The sequence below is a fragment of the Balaenoptera borealis genome (assembly GCF_965194805.1).
Source record: "Balaenoptera borealis genome assembly, chromosome: 16".
NCBI lineage: Eukaryota > Metazoa > Chordata > Mammalia > Artiodactyla > Balaenopteridae > Balaenoptera > Balaenoptera borealis.
In genome coordinates this window covers 60,070,905-60,085,880 of record NC_138872.1, presented here as the reverse complement: position 1 = coordinate 60,085,880, position 14,976 = coordinate 60,070,905, and the positions used below count along the sequence as shown (strand labels likewise).

Genomic DNA, 14,976 nt, shown 5'->3' with positions numbered 1-14,976 from the left:
GTGTCGCCTAAGGCTGAAATCAGGAATTAACTGTAAACTGGCACAAGGGAACTCTTTGGGGCAATGAAAATGTTCTGAACCTGAATCGTGGTGATGGTTACATAACTCTATAAATTTACTTTAAAAAAAAAATCACTGCATTGTACACGTACAAGGAGTAGATTTTTATGGTAAGTAAATTAGACTTCAGTTAAGCTGTTTTTAAAAAACTACCCTCAAGGTGCCCAGTAAAAGCTTGATGAAGGAGTGGAAAATGAAATAACCTCCTCCTGCTGACTTTAAGTCTCTCACCACCCGCCGGCACAGCTGGATATTGCACGAGCTTAACTGGTTTGCTGCTAAAATTCTGCAAGCGCTGGTTTTCCTGAGCTGTGTCCTAAATTTCAAGACCGCTTAACCTGCCACATTAATCTATAATAAGAATCCTAAGAATCCTGTGCTTTTTATGGCAAATGTTAGACATTTATGGCAAATATTAGACAGAAAGGATCAGCAATGAAAGCTGCATTTTAAGAACTGCATCAAATTAACCTCCTGACAGCATAACTTCAAATTGATCCTTTCACTACATTACAGCTTTACTAGAACCTTTTGGTGAAAAGTACAATCATGAAAATGGATTAGATCATCCTCGTGTGGAAAGCTCCAATGTCACTGAGAATGGAGTCGACTGTACCCATAAAAACGGGCCATTAACAGCATTAGCCATACCTCAGATTTAAGACAGTACAATCATCAACTAAGACAGTACAATCATCAACTACAGCAAGGCCATCACATGACAGCCATTTGAAATGGGCCATGCCCTACATTTATGTGTTATAAATTTCAGAAAGGTTCACATCCTTTAACCGCTGAATTCTACTGGCAGAAATCAATCCTCGGTTGTAATCTACAAGTCAGATAAAGATTTAAGAATGAAAATATTCAAAACATTATTTACAACTGTGGAAAGTTAAAAATACATAAAGATTTGACACTTGGGGAATTGGTTAAATTGATAATACAACACAAAATCGAATGCCATTTAGCCCTTATTTACCAAGAGCTTATAATGATAAGCCAACAGGTTTATAACATAAAATGAAAAATAAGCAGGGTACAAAACTGTATATTAAGTATGTTTTCAACTATGCTAAAAAAACACTCACAAAAAAATCTGAAGGGGATTTTGTAAAAAATTAAGAGTGACTTGGTAAAATAATTACTGTTGATGACTTTCTTGCCTCTATGCTTTTCTGACTTAGCTTTTTTTCTAAAACAAGCATTTAAAAAGTATTCATGTCTCAAGAACCAGAAATATTGCTACCTTGAGCTAAAAAAAAGAAAAAATATGGCATCAAAGTTATGGTGAGAAAAAAATCACGCAACTATTAAAATGCTTACTGGAAACTTGAAATGGCATTTTTTTTTAAAGCTTGGATTATAATGTTAAGTGAAAAAAAAGCAGATCTACAAAAAGATATAAAAAGGTTTCTAACCCGCAAATTTAAAATATTGCAATAAAAGAAACTGTAACATTAAAAGTTGATTTTTTTTTAAGTCAACAAAATGGTGGAGGCGAACTACATTCACAACAGTAACAACAGTAAAATAAATCATATTTTTAATAAGAAAGATACATGTCCTATATGAAGAAAAACGTAATATTCTTAAAAGGTGTAAATCTCAAAATAAATAGAAATATTGTTTTCCTAAATGGGAAGATTTATTAAAATAAAAATCTTAATTCTTCCCAAATTAATGTATATATTTAATACAATTCCAATACTAATCACAGGAAGGACTCGGCCTAGTGTGGTTTTGGGTACAGAGATAAACAAATTGATGAAGCAGTATAGAGAATCCCCCTCCAAAAGTCCAAATGAATATGGAAATATTTTATATATAATAATGGTAGCACTTCAACTCAGATGGGCAAGAATGGGCTATTTAACCAGTGGCACTGACCCAAGTGGTTATAGGGCTGAAAGAAAATAAAAATAAACTTCTGTCTCAAACCATCACAGAGCTAAATTCCAGATGGGTTAAGATCAAAAAAATATATAAATGTAGAAAAAATGATAGAGAAAAATACAGAAGAACCTCAGGACAGTATACTCTCAAAGCAAAACTTTAAAGGTTCATAGAATTAACCACATAAAATGTTTAAATTTCAACACAGCAAAAGATATAAATATGGTAAAACAATAAATGATAGACTGGAGAAAATATTTACAGCACACAACTGAAAAAAAATTAAGGGCCATAGTAAACGAAGAGCTTCCACAAATGGACAAAAAAAAGACATGCAACTCAAAAAATTAAAAGACTATTAAATAAGGTGAACCAACAAACCATGAAGGGAGGAAATACAGTTGGCCAATAAACATAGGAAAAGATATTCAGTCTCACTAGTGACCAGGAAAGTGTCGCAAATACTAAGATATCAACTTAGGACTATCAATTTCAAACCAGTCACAGATCTAGCAAGAGTACGTGTAAATGGGTACTGCTGATTGGAATATAAATGTGAATTCCTACATCCTTCTGCAGAGAGACCAAGCAGTACAATTTGTTTAAATGCCTGTACCCTTTGACCCAGCAATCCTACTTCTAGGAATTTATCCTATAAAAATAAAAGCACTACTAATTAGAAAATGAGCAAAAACCATGAACAGATATTTCACCAAAGAAGATACACATGTATAAGAACAGGAAAATACGTTCAACATCATTAGCCATTGGGGAAATGCACATTAACACTACAGTGAGATATGTCTACACACCTATAGGGATGGCCAAAATAGAAAATCATGAGAGTACTAAATGCTGACAAGAATCCAGAGAAACTGGATCACTCACACGTTGCTGGTGGGAATGTAAATGGTACAGCCAGTCTGGAAAACAGTTGGCAGCTTCTTATAAAACTAAATATGCAAATATCATACAACCCAGCAATTGTACTCTTGAGTACTTATCTCAGAGAAATGAAACCTTATGTTCACACAAATAACCTGTACATAAATGTTTATAGCAGCATTATTTCCAGTAGCAAAAAACTGAAAACAATACAGATGTCCTTCAATGAATAAACAGACTGTGGTACATCCAGACCACGGAATACTACTCAGCAATAAAAAGAAACACGCTACGGATACATGCAACAATCTGGATGACTCTCAAGGAAATTACCCTGAGTGAAAAGAAAAAAAGCCAATCCCAAAAATTACACACTGTATGATTCCATTTACATAACATTCTTGGAATGACGAAATTATAGAAATGGAGAACAGATTGGTAGTTGCCAGGAGTTAGGGATGGGGAGGGAGGAGACAGGAGGGAGGTGGGCATGGTTATAAAAAAGCAACAGGAGGAACCCTGTGGTGATGAAACCATTCTGTATCTTGACTGTGGTGGGGGACACATGAACCTAGAGAGTGATAAAACTGCACAGAACTAAATACACACACACACACAAATAAGTATAAGTAAAACTAGTGAAATTTGAAATGCCAGCCTAGAATTTTACAAGATGTGACCACTGGGAAAAACTGGGTAAAGGGTAAATGGGATCTTTCTATATTATTCACATACATACAACTGCATGTGAACCTATAATTATCTCAAAATTAAAAGTTGAAATAGGGCTCCCCTGGTGGCACAGTGGTTAAGAATCCACCTGCTAATGCAGGGGACATGGGTTTGAGCCCTGGGCCGGGAAGATCCCACATGCCGCAGAGCAACTAAGCCCGTGTGCCACAACTACTGAGCCCGCGCTCTACAGCCAGCGAGTCACAACTACTGAGCCCACGTGTTACAACTACTGAAGCCTGTGCGCCTAGAGCCCATGCTCCACAGCAAGAGAAGCCACCGCAATGAGAAGCCCACGCACTGCAACAAAGACCCAATGCAGCCAAAAATAAATAAATAAAATAAATTTATTTTTTTTTTAAGTTGAAATAAACAATTAAATATAAAAGCATTAGTAGGCAAAGACATACATATACACAAATATTTTTATTGCGGCATTGTTATAATAGTAAAAGCAGAAACAAAACTAGACACAACCTGAACGTCCATTAACAGGAAAACAGTAAATAAGTTACAGCACCTCCACACTACAAAATATTATGTAGAAATTTTAAAAGAATGAGATGCCAGACCTAAACAACCTAGAAGCACCTTTTTTCCCCACATTTTAAGGTCTCAGAAATCCAAGTGTGCCTCATAATTGATGAAATTATCCAATTAAAACTGGCACTGGTTTTTCTTTCTTAATTACACATAAAGAAGACATGGATGGTAGGCTGCACCATTATGTTACCTATTGACCCGAAACAATGTCCATAATACATGGCCAAGTTATTAAAAAAAAAAAAAAAAGCAAGTTACAGTGTAACATAAATTGTATGATTCCCATTTGAAGGACGAGGGAGAGAAAGAGGAAGAGGACTGGGCTTCCATAAGCCTGTCTTCTCAATTATTTGCATCATCTACCATCAGGTGGGCAGACGTAAGCATCCTTGAAAATTCAGGCAAACTCATCTAGAGCAAGGATAATGAGGGCTGGGATTAAGGCTGGGATCCTCCTCCTCAGCGTGACAGCACCAGCATACAAGGCTCTCTCCCACTCCTTGCTGTGCCAGGGGTGCTGGGACCAGTGAATCAAATCAGCGCAGGGCTCTCAATTAGTCCGCCGTGCTTTGGCCTAGAGCACCCTCTCTCTGTGCTAGGTAAATGGAACGAAAGTAAATTGCAGCCCAGAGATAACGAGCCAAAAAGATCTCTGAGAAAGGTGGCATCCACCTAGAAGAAACTAAAATTGGTTTTAGTTTTATCTCAGAAACCCTACAAAGATAAATTCCAGATGGATCAAAGGCTTAACTGTACACATTAAAAATCTTGTAAGAAAATGTAAAAGACCACATGCATACTTGAACATTGAGGAAGATCTTAAAACACTGAAAACACAGAAACTGGTAGGTTTGTATATGGAATCAGTAAAAAGACATTTAACCATGTAAAAATTTTTAAATGTAGTATTGTAGCAGATAGTATTACCTGTGCCTACAAAGATAATGGACAGATTTGAAAAATAATATTTGCAACGCAGAAAACAGATGAAAGGTTAATTAATTACTATAATATACAAAGAGCTCACACAAATTGACGAGGGGACAAATAATCTAACAAGAAATTGGACAAACAGTATGAAGCAGCTTTGCAAAAGAGAGCAAAGCCAAATAGCTCACAAATATTAAAAAAAAAAACCTGAAATTCACTAGCAATCAACATGCAAATTAAAATGACAGTGAGCCACCACTTTTCAACCATCAGACTGACAAAACTTCAAAACAACACTCAAAACTATTATTAGGAAGTAAGAAAAGGGTAGTTTCATGCACTGCCAGTAGAAATTTTTAGAAAGACACCTGACCACAACTATTAAAAATAAACACATTCTCTTTGGCCCAGCAACCCAACCTGGAAATCTCTGCCAAACAAAATCCTTAGTACATAAGAAAACATGCTCAAGGATGTCTGTTGTTTCACTGTCCATAGTAGTAAAAATTGGAAACAAAGTCAATATTACTTCATAGGCAATTGTTGGTATATCTGCATCATGCAATATAATGCAGCCTTTTAAAAAGAATTTTTAGAACTCTAGCTTGGAAAGGTTTTGACAGGGTAGTGCCAAGAGAGAAAATACAGATGCAGAACATTATATATAATTCAATTTTTGTAAGACAATGGCAATAAAACCTGCGTGCGTGTGTGTGTATACACATGTATTTTAATTGTAAAAGATTAAATGAATGTGGAGAAACATACAGAACAAATGATTCTTGATCATTAACATAAGTTACCCAGAGGGAGGGAGAAGAGGATATGGTAGAGAAAGAAGAGGGGGAAAAAAACAGTTGACAAAGAACGAGAAAAAATGCAAGCTTGGTAACAGTGAAAACTCACAAGGCAGTAGTTTTCAAGATACTATCGGTGTGTGTAAAGCAACTATACTCCAATAAAAATTAATTTTAAAACAAAGATACTGTTCGTGTGAAGGCCTGAGGATGGCAGACAGGCATGTAAAAAGAAGTCAAATGAATGTTCTACCAGAGGAACCAGAAATTAGAAAAATAACCAACTTTTAAATGGGTTAAATCATCATTTCTGACCAATTTTTAAAGTTACTAATATAAACACAGTAACTGTCTTCTCTGGGGTAGACAGACCCTCCAGCTCTGGTCTAGACACAAACACCACTTGCGATTCTTTTGGCAGATGAGGAGCTTCAAAGTCAGGAACAGGAGATGGCAGCTGAGAAGGAATCAGCTGAAGAAGCCGGTAAATCAAAAGGGAAAAAGAGGATGGAGAAAAGCAAGAGCCCCTCAATGCAGAAGGGGTGAGGAAATGGTTAACGTGTATCAAGTCAGTGGCCAAGGTGGTCCAGTGGTTAAGACTCCGAGCTTCCACTGCAGGGGGCACAGGTTCGATCCCTGGTTGGGGAACTAAGATCCCACATGCTGCGCAGGGCGGTCAAACAAAAAAAAAAAAAAAATCAAAGTCAGTGGCCAAGGGATCTTCAAGTTTGGTTGGAGTCCATAGCCTGGGAGAAAGAAAACTCCACACCAAAAACTTCCTTTAAACAAACAACAGAGTCACAGATGTAGAACACAAACTTATGGTTACGGGTAGTGGGGAGGGAGATTGGGATTGACATACACACTACTATATATAAAACAGATAACTAATAAGGACCTACTGTATAGCATAGGGAACTCTATTCAATACTCTGTAATGATGTATATGGGAAAAGAATCTAAAAAACAGTGGATATATCTATATGTGTAACTGATTCACTTTGCTGTACAGCAGAAACTAACACAACATTGCAAATCATCCACACTCCAATTAAAAAAAACAAAAACAAATAAGATGCAGGCAACTCTGCAGTACAGATGTACCTTTGAAAAAGCAAAGGCCAGTCAGAATAAAATTTACAGCCCGTTACTAGAGCCAAAAAAATAAAAATAAATAAAACAAACAAAATTTAAAACAATATACATTTGTTCTGATTTCTGGCCATCTCTTAGAGCCAGAGCATTTATGCCTCATCCCCCGCGTCAGCCAATCTTACCAAGCCTCAGTCCTAAGCCTTCCGTCCCTTCTCCCAATACCACCACCTCCACTCAGCTTCCCTGCCTACTGCACAGAGCCACGGCCTCTGGCTGCAACCCCAGGTCCCACCTCACCTGCCCATGCCCCTGGCATGCTGATCAGCAGCTACCCTCCTGAAATGCAAATCTGACAACGTCATCATCTTTCTTTCCACAGTTTGCTATGGGTATACGGTACATGACATGATTTTAGGGGGACCATAAATGAACATTTTTGGTTAATCATTTTACTATGTCAAGAAAAAAATAGAAGCAGCCATCAATCTTTGATTTCACTGACGGCTTATGACAAGACCAGAGTAGACAAGGCCTTGAAATTCCACCTCAAGCCAATCTCTGGCTCAGATGGTACACGGAAATGGCAAAAATTGTGAAAAGAGTATACGAATAGCCATAGTTTAAGAAATAATACCCTAGTGGATAAAGTTCAGACACTTCCCCATGACAGCAAGCCAAGAATCTACTGACCTTCCAGCCCAGCTCCCAGCACATACAACACATCATCCATGATTCCACTACTTTCTCACACACCCCTGCGTCTTCACATTTGCTACTCCTGCTGCCTGGAAGTCCCATCCTGCCCATTTGACCACTAAAGACCCTGTACTCGCCTCTCACGTCTATACTATGTAATTATTACCACAGGCCACCATGACTGTCTGCAATTTACATGTCCATCGCCCAGGCTCAATTCTGAGTTCCTTGAGAATAGCAACCATCTCATCCAGTTTGCAGCCCCAATGCCAACCCAGTGACCTATAAACAAGCATCTGCTAAATGAAGCAATTAATGAGCAATCATTCCGGCCTTTAGTTTCCAAATTAGTCAAAACACTGGTATGTCTAGTCATAGGAAGAAAATGTATTGCGCTTACTAAGTTCTCACTGGGTGTGTCAAGCAAATAATATTACATGTAATCCTCACTTCAACCCTAGGAAGTGGGTACCACGATCATCATCTAATTTTACAGATCGTGCAAGAGAGGCCTAGAGAAGCTGAGCAAGTCCTAAATTACACAGCTGGTAACTGGTGATCTGTGGACCGAGTGGGCATGAAGATAAGTACGCCTGACTCCAAAGCTCATACTTCATGCTCAAGGCCTCTCTCCACACCAGGATAGGGGTGATGTTGATGACGACCGTGCTTACATATGATTCCCTGTGGGCCTAGCACTGCTCTCAGCAACTATCAATATAAACAATATAAAGATTAAAATTCACATGGAAATGTGCTCAGATTTGCTAAATGCCCTAGGGCTCCCCATTTGCTAAAAATTATCTTTTTCAAAAAGAAATCAATTCATTTGATCAATAAAGTAAAATGAAAGACTATGCAGTGTGGAATTATCTACCACAGAGCCTCAAAGTGGAAATCAAGTGCACAGGGCTGGGGAGATGAGAAACCCAATTAATGAACCCCAGGGTTTTTGCCAGGATGAGAAGGATGAGCACATCCAGTGAACACCTCAAACCACTAAGAGGCTGGTGAGAAACCTGTGACAAACTGAACGTTAAAAAATCACCTGATGAACATCCAGAGACATGTAAAAGAGGAAAAGGAATGTCTGAAAACGCCATTCAGTTTCATAAGCGTCCAGAGGAATACACAGGACAGTTTTCAACTGTGCTAAGAAACAACATTAGGGAACAGCAAAGAGCAGCTGTTTGTTGTCTAGCTTCCTAAAAAGTTCAAAACCGGGGCTTCCCTGGTGGCGCAGTGGTTGAGAATCTGCCTGCCAATGCAGGGCACACGGGTTCGAGCCCTGGTCTGGGAGGATCCCACATGCCGCGGAGCAACTAGGCCCGTGAGCCACAACTACTGAGCCTGCGTGTCTGGAGCCTGTGCTCCGCAACAAGAGAGGCTGCGATAGTGAGAGGCCCGCGCACCGCGATGAAGAGTGGCCCCGCTCGCCGCAACTAGAGAAAGCCCTCGCACAGAAACGAAGACCCAACACAGCCAAAAATAAATAAATAAATAAATAAATTTATTAAAAAAAAAAAAAAAGTTCAAAACTGTTCTGAATTCCTTAACAGGTAAAGAAAAATCACCAAAACAAAGCTCTCTTCCCTGGCATGTTTTGGAAGGAGAAGAAATTCTCCTCTCTGATTTCTTCTGACATAGTCACCTGAACGAGTAACAAAAATTTACAATTTCTAAATGAGGCAAATACCCAAAGCCAACTCACTGCCACCCATAACGGCAGAGTGTCAAGACACTTCACACAAAATTATAATGGCAGTAACACAAGTGTCAAGACACTTCACACAAAATTATAATGGCAGTAACAACAGCTAACAATTTCTAGAAACTTACTAGCTGCCAGGCACTGTTCTAAGGGCTGCACATGAGCTAACTCACAACTCTATGAAGTGAATACTATCACTACTCTCCCCATTTACATACAAGGACACTGAGGCACAAGCAAGTCAGAAACTTGCCCACAGTCCAACATGACCCGGAACTGGCCACACCAGGATTCAGACTCTGAGCTCCAAACCCCATGCTCGCCCTGCTGCCCCCCAGTTTGGGTTGCTCTTTCCAATTCAATGGGAAAACTTAGCATGCTCTGTAATTCCACACGGGAAGAAGCAGCGTCTTCTGGTGGAGCACCAGCATATCTAGAGGTAACTTCCAGGGCCTGCTGAGTTCTTGGGCCATTCTTTCTAGAAGGCACCCTATTCAAAAGATACAAGACAGCCTCCCCACAGGCCAGTCTGACTGACAGAACGAGGAATAATTTTAACGAAGCACAAGAATGGGTCGTCCTTAGGGGAAAACAGAGCAGGGGAACAAGGCCAACAGAATGGGACGAGGAGCCCGTGCGTTATGACCGCCGCCACTTCCGCCAGTTTCCGAGGACAAAATCTGATGGGAAAAAACAAGTGCTGCCTGTCATTTCCCTTCCTGTCAATGTTGTTTTATACTTCATGTGAGGACTGTTGCATCTTGCGGTGTAATCTCACGAGACCAAACAAATGTCTCAGGCACGCAAGCACTCACACACTCGGGCAGGCACACTCACACACAAGCATACTCACATTTGGGATTTTCACAGAACAATACTGTATATCATGTAGGTCCCCACACCCAACAGCTGCGGTCCAGCCTGCTTTTTCTTTCCTCAACGTCTGTTGTCCACAGACACCTCGGCCACTTTTGTCACTCGTGAGGATATTTCTATTATTTACTTGTCTTGAGTCCGACTCACTTTTTCGACTTGTATAAACCTGTTTTAAAAGGAAAAACTCTATCGCTATTGCAAATGCAAAGCCAGCACTGTGGGCCCTCAACAGAGTAGCCCTAAAAGTAAATGTCATCCAAATAAAGTATAAAATCCTGTCTCTGATGCCGTCAGGGGAGGACTGTGCTTGAAACCTGTACGCTCTGTTTACAGAGAGGCGGGGGGTGTTCGAGATACTGTTTTCAACTGTATGATACTACTATTCTGGTATGTCAAAAAATGATCAAATATTGGCAATTTCATTTAATTCAGCTTAATATTAATACCAAACCAAGTCTTTCCCCCAGTATCACTGCAATTTAAAAGGAACTGAAAAGAGAATAACTGAGCTACTGGGCAATTGAAAGGAATGTAATGCTGTGATATTTAACACTTAAAATAATGTTAAGTACCTGCAATGATACAAATCTCTCATTTGGGGAAACTCCGTGCTAGGAAAACAAGAAGGGATGTGGTAGAGAGTGAGGACCAAGCTGGGAAAATATGCAGTCTGTGCTCCAGCCCCATTCCACTGCCTACAGGTATTTTCAAACCACACAGAACTGTCATGGGAAAGATTATGATATGGCAGTGACAGGGACAACTGCTGTGCATTCTGCCTCCCTATATTCACTCCACCTTCCTAACAGCACCCAGATTTCATTCTGAAGGGTTATGTCTTCCTTACTAAATACTGTCTTGGGGGGACGATGATGAACCCAAGCAGACATCTTCGCACTATCTAAGTCAACAGGGTCCCAGGAAGCTCCATCAGCCAATCCTTCTGCTGGTCGCCAGGAGGCGGCCACGTGACCTGAGACTGGTCACTCAGGTGCCTCCTCCCTGGAATGCCAACCTTGGGCAGAATGAGAGCGAGTCAGGAAACAGCTGGTGTCCACTCCTGCAGCAGGGCCTTAACTGGACCATTCCTGCTAGGAGACCATTTCACGGACCCTGTTTCCAGGTTAGGAGACTTCCAAAGCTGCTTTGACTCCTTCCTGTTTCCAAACCTGACCTGTCATCAATTCCATGAGCTCACAATATCCTCAACTGGAGTAAATTTCTGTTGCCTGTTACCAAAGAGTCCTGGCAGATACACCAGTGTACCATCCTTTCCAAGGTTCCTACTGATATTCATCCAACCAGCGAGACTCACCAGCTGCAACCAGAAGCCAACCCCTCACAGTCCTGCCTAGAACTTTTCCTAAGATGGTAAATTTAAAATGGCATCCAGATTAGAAATGAAAAAGGAGAAGTAACAACTGATACCACAGAAATACAAAGGATCATGAGAAATTACTACAAGCAACTCTATGCCAATAAAATGGACAACCTGGAAGAAATGGACAAATTCTTAGAAAAGCACAACCGTCTGAGACCAAACCAGGAAGAAGTAGAAAATATAAACAGACCAATCACAAGCACTGAAATTGAGACTGTGATTAAAAATCTTCCAACAAACAAAAGCCCAGGACCAGATGGCTTCACCGGCGAATTCTATCAAACATTTACAGAAGAGCTAACACCTATCCTTCTCAAATACAGCAGAGGGAGGAACACTCCCAAACTCATTCTATGAGGCCACCATCACCCTGATACCAAAACCACACAAGGATGTCACAAAGAAAGAAAACTACAGGCCAATATCATTGATTAACATAGCTGCAAAAATCTTCAACAAAATACTAGCAAACAGAATCCAACAGCACATTAAAAGGATCATACACCCTGATCAAGTGGGGTTTATCCCAGGAATACAAGGATTCTTCAACATATGCAAATCAATCAAAGTGAAAAACCATATTAATAAATTGAAGGAGAAAAACCATATGATCATCTCAATAGATGCAGAGAAAGCTTTCGACAAAATTCAACACCAATTTATGATGGGTAGGCATAGAAAGTAGGCATAGAGGGAACTTACCTCAACATAATAAAGACCATATATGACAAACCCACAGCCAACATCATTCTCAATGGTGAAAAACTGAAACCAGTTCCTCTAAGATCAGGAACAAGACAAGGTTGTCCACTCTCACCACTATTATTCAACATAGTTTTGGAAGTTTTAGCCACAGCAATCAGAGAAGAAAAAGAAATAAAAGGAATCCAAATCGGAAAAGAAGAAGTAAAGCTGTCACTGTTTGCAGATGACATGATATTATACATAGAGAATCCTAAAGATGCTACCAGAAAACTACTAGAGCTAATCAATGAATTTGGTAAAGTAGCAGGATACAAAATTAATGCACAGAAATCTCTTGCATTCCTATATACTAATGATGAAAAATCTGAAAGAGAAATTAAGAAAACAATCCCATTTACCACTGCAACAAAAAGAAAAAAATACCTAGAAATAAACCTACCTAAGGAGACAAAAGATCTGTATGCAGAAAACTATTAGACACTGATGAAAGAAATTAAAGATGATACAAACAGATGGAGAGATATACCATGTTCTTGTATTGGAGGAATGAACATTGTGAAAATGACTATACTAGGCAAAGCAATCTACAGATTCAATGCAATCCCTATCAAACTACCAATGGCATTTTTCACAGACCTAGAACAAAAAAATTTCACAATTTGTATGGAAACACAAAAGACCCTGAATAGCCAAAGAAATCTTTTTTTTTCTTTTTTTTTAAATTTATTTATTTATTTATTTTTGGCTGTGTTGGGTCTTCGTTTCTGTGTGAGGGGTTTCTCTAGTTGTGGCGAGTGGGGGCCACTCTTCATCACTGTGCGCAGGCCTCTCACCGTCACGACCTCTCTTGTTGCGGAGCACAGGCTCCAGACGCGCAGGCTCAGTAGCTGTGGCTCACGGGCCTAGTTGCTCCGTGGCATGTGGGATCTTCCCAGACCAGGGCTCAAACCCGTGTCCCCAGCATTGGCAGGCAGATTCTCAACCACTGCGCCACCAGGGAAGCCCCCAAAGCAATCTTGAGAAAGAAAAACAGAGCTAGAGGAATCAGGCTCCCTGACTTCAAACTATACTACAAAGCTACAGTAATCAAGACAGTATGGTACTGGCATGAAAACAGAAATATAGATCAATGGAACAGGATAGAAAACCCAGGGATAAACCCACGCACATATGGTCACCTTATTTTTGATAAAGGAGGCAAGAATATACAATGGAGAAAAGACAGCCTCTTCAATAAGTGGTGCTGGGAAAACTGGACAGCTACATGTAAAAGAATGAAATTAGAATACTCCCTAACACCATACACAAAAATAAACTCAAAATGGATTAAAGACCTAAATGTAAGGCCAGACACTATAAAACTCTTAAGAGGAAAACATAGGCAGAACACTCTATGACATAAACCACAGCAAGATCCTTTTTGACCCATCTCCTACAGAAATGGAAATAAAAACAAAAATAAACAAATGGGACCTAATGAAACTTAAAAGCTTTTGCACAGCAAAGGAAACCTTAAACAAGACGAAAAGACAACCCTCAGAATGGGAGAAAATATTTGCAAATGAAGCAACTGACAAAGGATTAATCTCCAAAATTTACAAGCAGCTCATGCAGCTCAATATCAAAAAATCCAACAACCCAATCCAAAAATGGGCAGGAGACCTAAATAGACATTTCTCCAAAGAAGATATACAGATTGCCAACAAACACATGAAAGAATGCTCAGCATCACTAATCATTAGAGAAATGCAAATCACAACTACAATGAGGTATCACCTCACACCGGTCAGACTGGCCATCATCAAAAAATCTACAAACAATAAATGCTGGAGACGGTGTGGAGAAAAGGGAACCCTCTTGCATTGTTGGTGGGAATGTAAATTGATACAGCCACTATGGAGAACAGTATGGAGGTTCCTTAAAAAACTAAAAATAGAACTACCATACGACCAAGCAATCCCACTACTGGGCATATACCCTGAGAAAACCATCATTCAAAAAGAGTCATGTACCACAATGTTCACTGCAGCTCTATTTACAATAGCCAGAACATGGAAGCAACCTAAGTGTCCATCGACAGATGAATGGATAAAGAAGATGTGGCACATATATACAATGGAATATTCCTCAGCCATAAAAAGAAATGAAATTGAGTTATTTGTAGTGAGTTGGATGGACCTAAAGGCTGTCACACAGTGTGAAGGAAATCAGAAAGAGAAAAACAAATACCATATGCTAACACATATATATGGAATCTAAAAAAAAAATAAAAATAAAAGGTTCTGAAGAACCTAGGGGCAGGACAGGAATAAAGACGCAGTCGTAGAGAATGGACTTGAGGACATGGGGAGGGGGAAGGGTAAGCTGGGACGAAGTGAGAGAGTGGCATGGACATATATACACTACCAAATGTAAAATTGATAGCTAGTGGGAAGCAGCCACATAGCACAGGGAGATCAGCTCGGTGCTTTGTGACCACTTAGAAGGGTGGGATAGGGAGGGTGGGAGGGAGACGCAAGAGGAAGGGGATATGGGGATATATGTATATGTATAGCTGATTCACTTTGTTATAAAGCAGAAACTAACACACCATTGTAAAGGAATTATACTCCAATAAAGATGTTAAAAAAAAAAAAAAAGGATATAACTCAGGAACAGCCAGATGGAAG

The 14,976-nt window shown here is 39.6% G+C and overlaps 1 protein-coding gene across 15 annotated transcripts in view; it reads right to left on the bottom strand.

Moving 5' to 3' along the window:
- SNX29 (sorting nexin 29) overlaps positions 1-14,976 on the bottom strand; it is a 557,079-nt gene that overhangs the window by 515,868 nt on the left and 26,235 nt on the right. Inside the window, exon 1 of one of the 15 annotated variants that reach the window (XM_082359261.1) lies at positions 11,020-12,678. The exons of the other annotated variants lie outside the window; for them this stretch is intronic. Coding sequence (XP_082215387.1) covers positions 11,020-11,111 — 92 coding nt within the window. The 5' untranslated portion in view covers positions 11,112-12,678. Of the gene's footprint in view, positions 1-11,019; positions 12,679-14,976 lie in introns of those variants that run through there. 15 annotated transcript variants of the gene reach the window in all.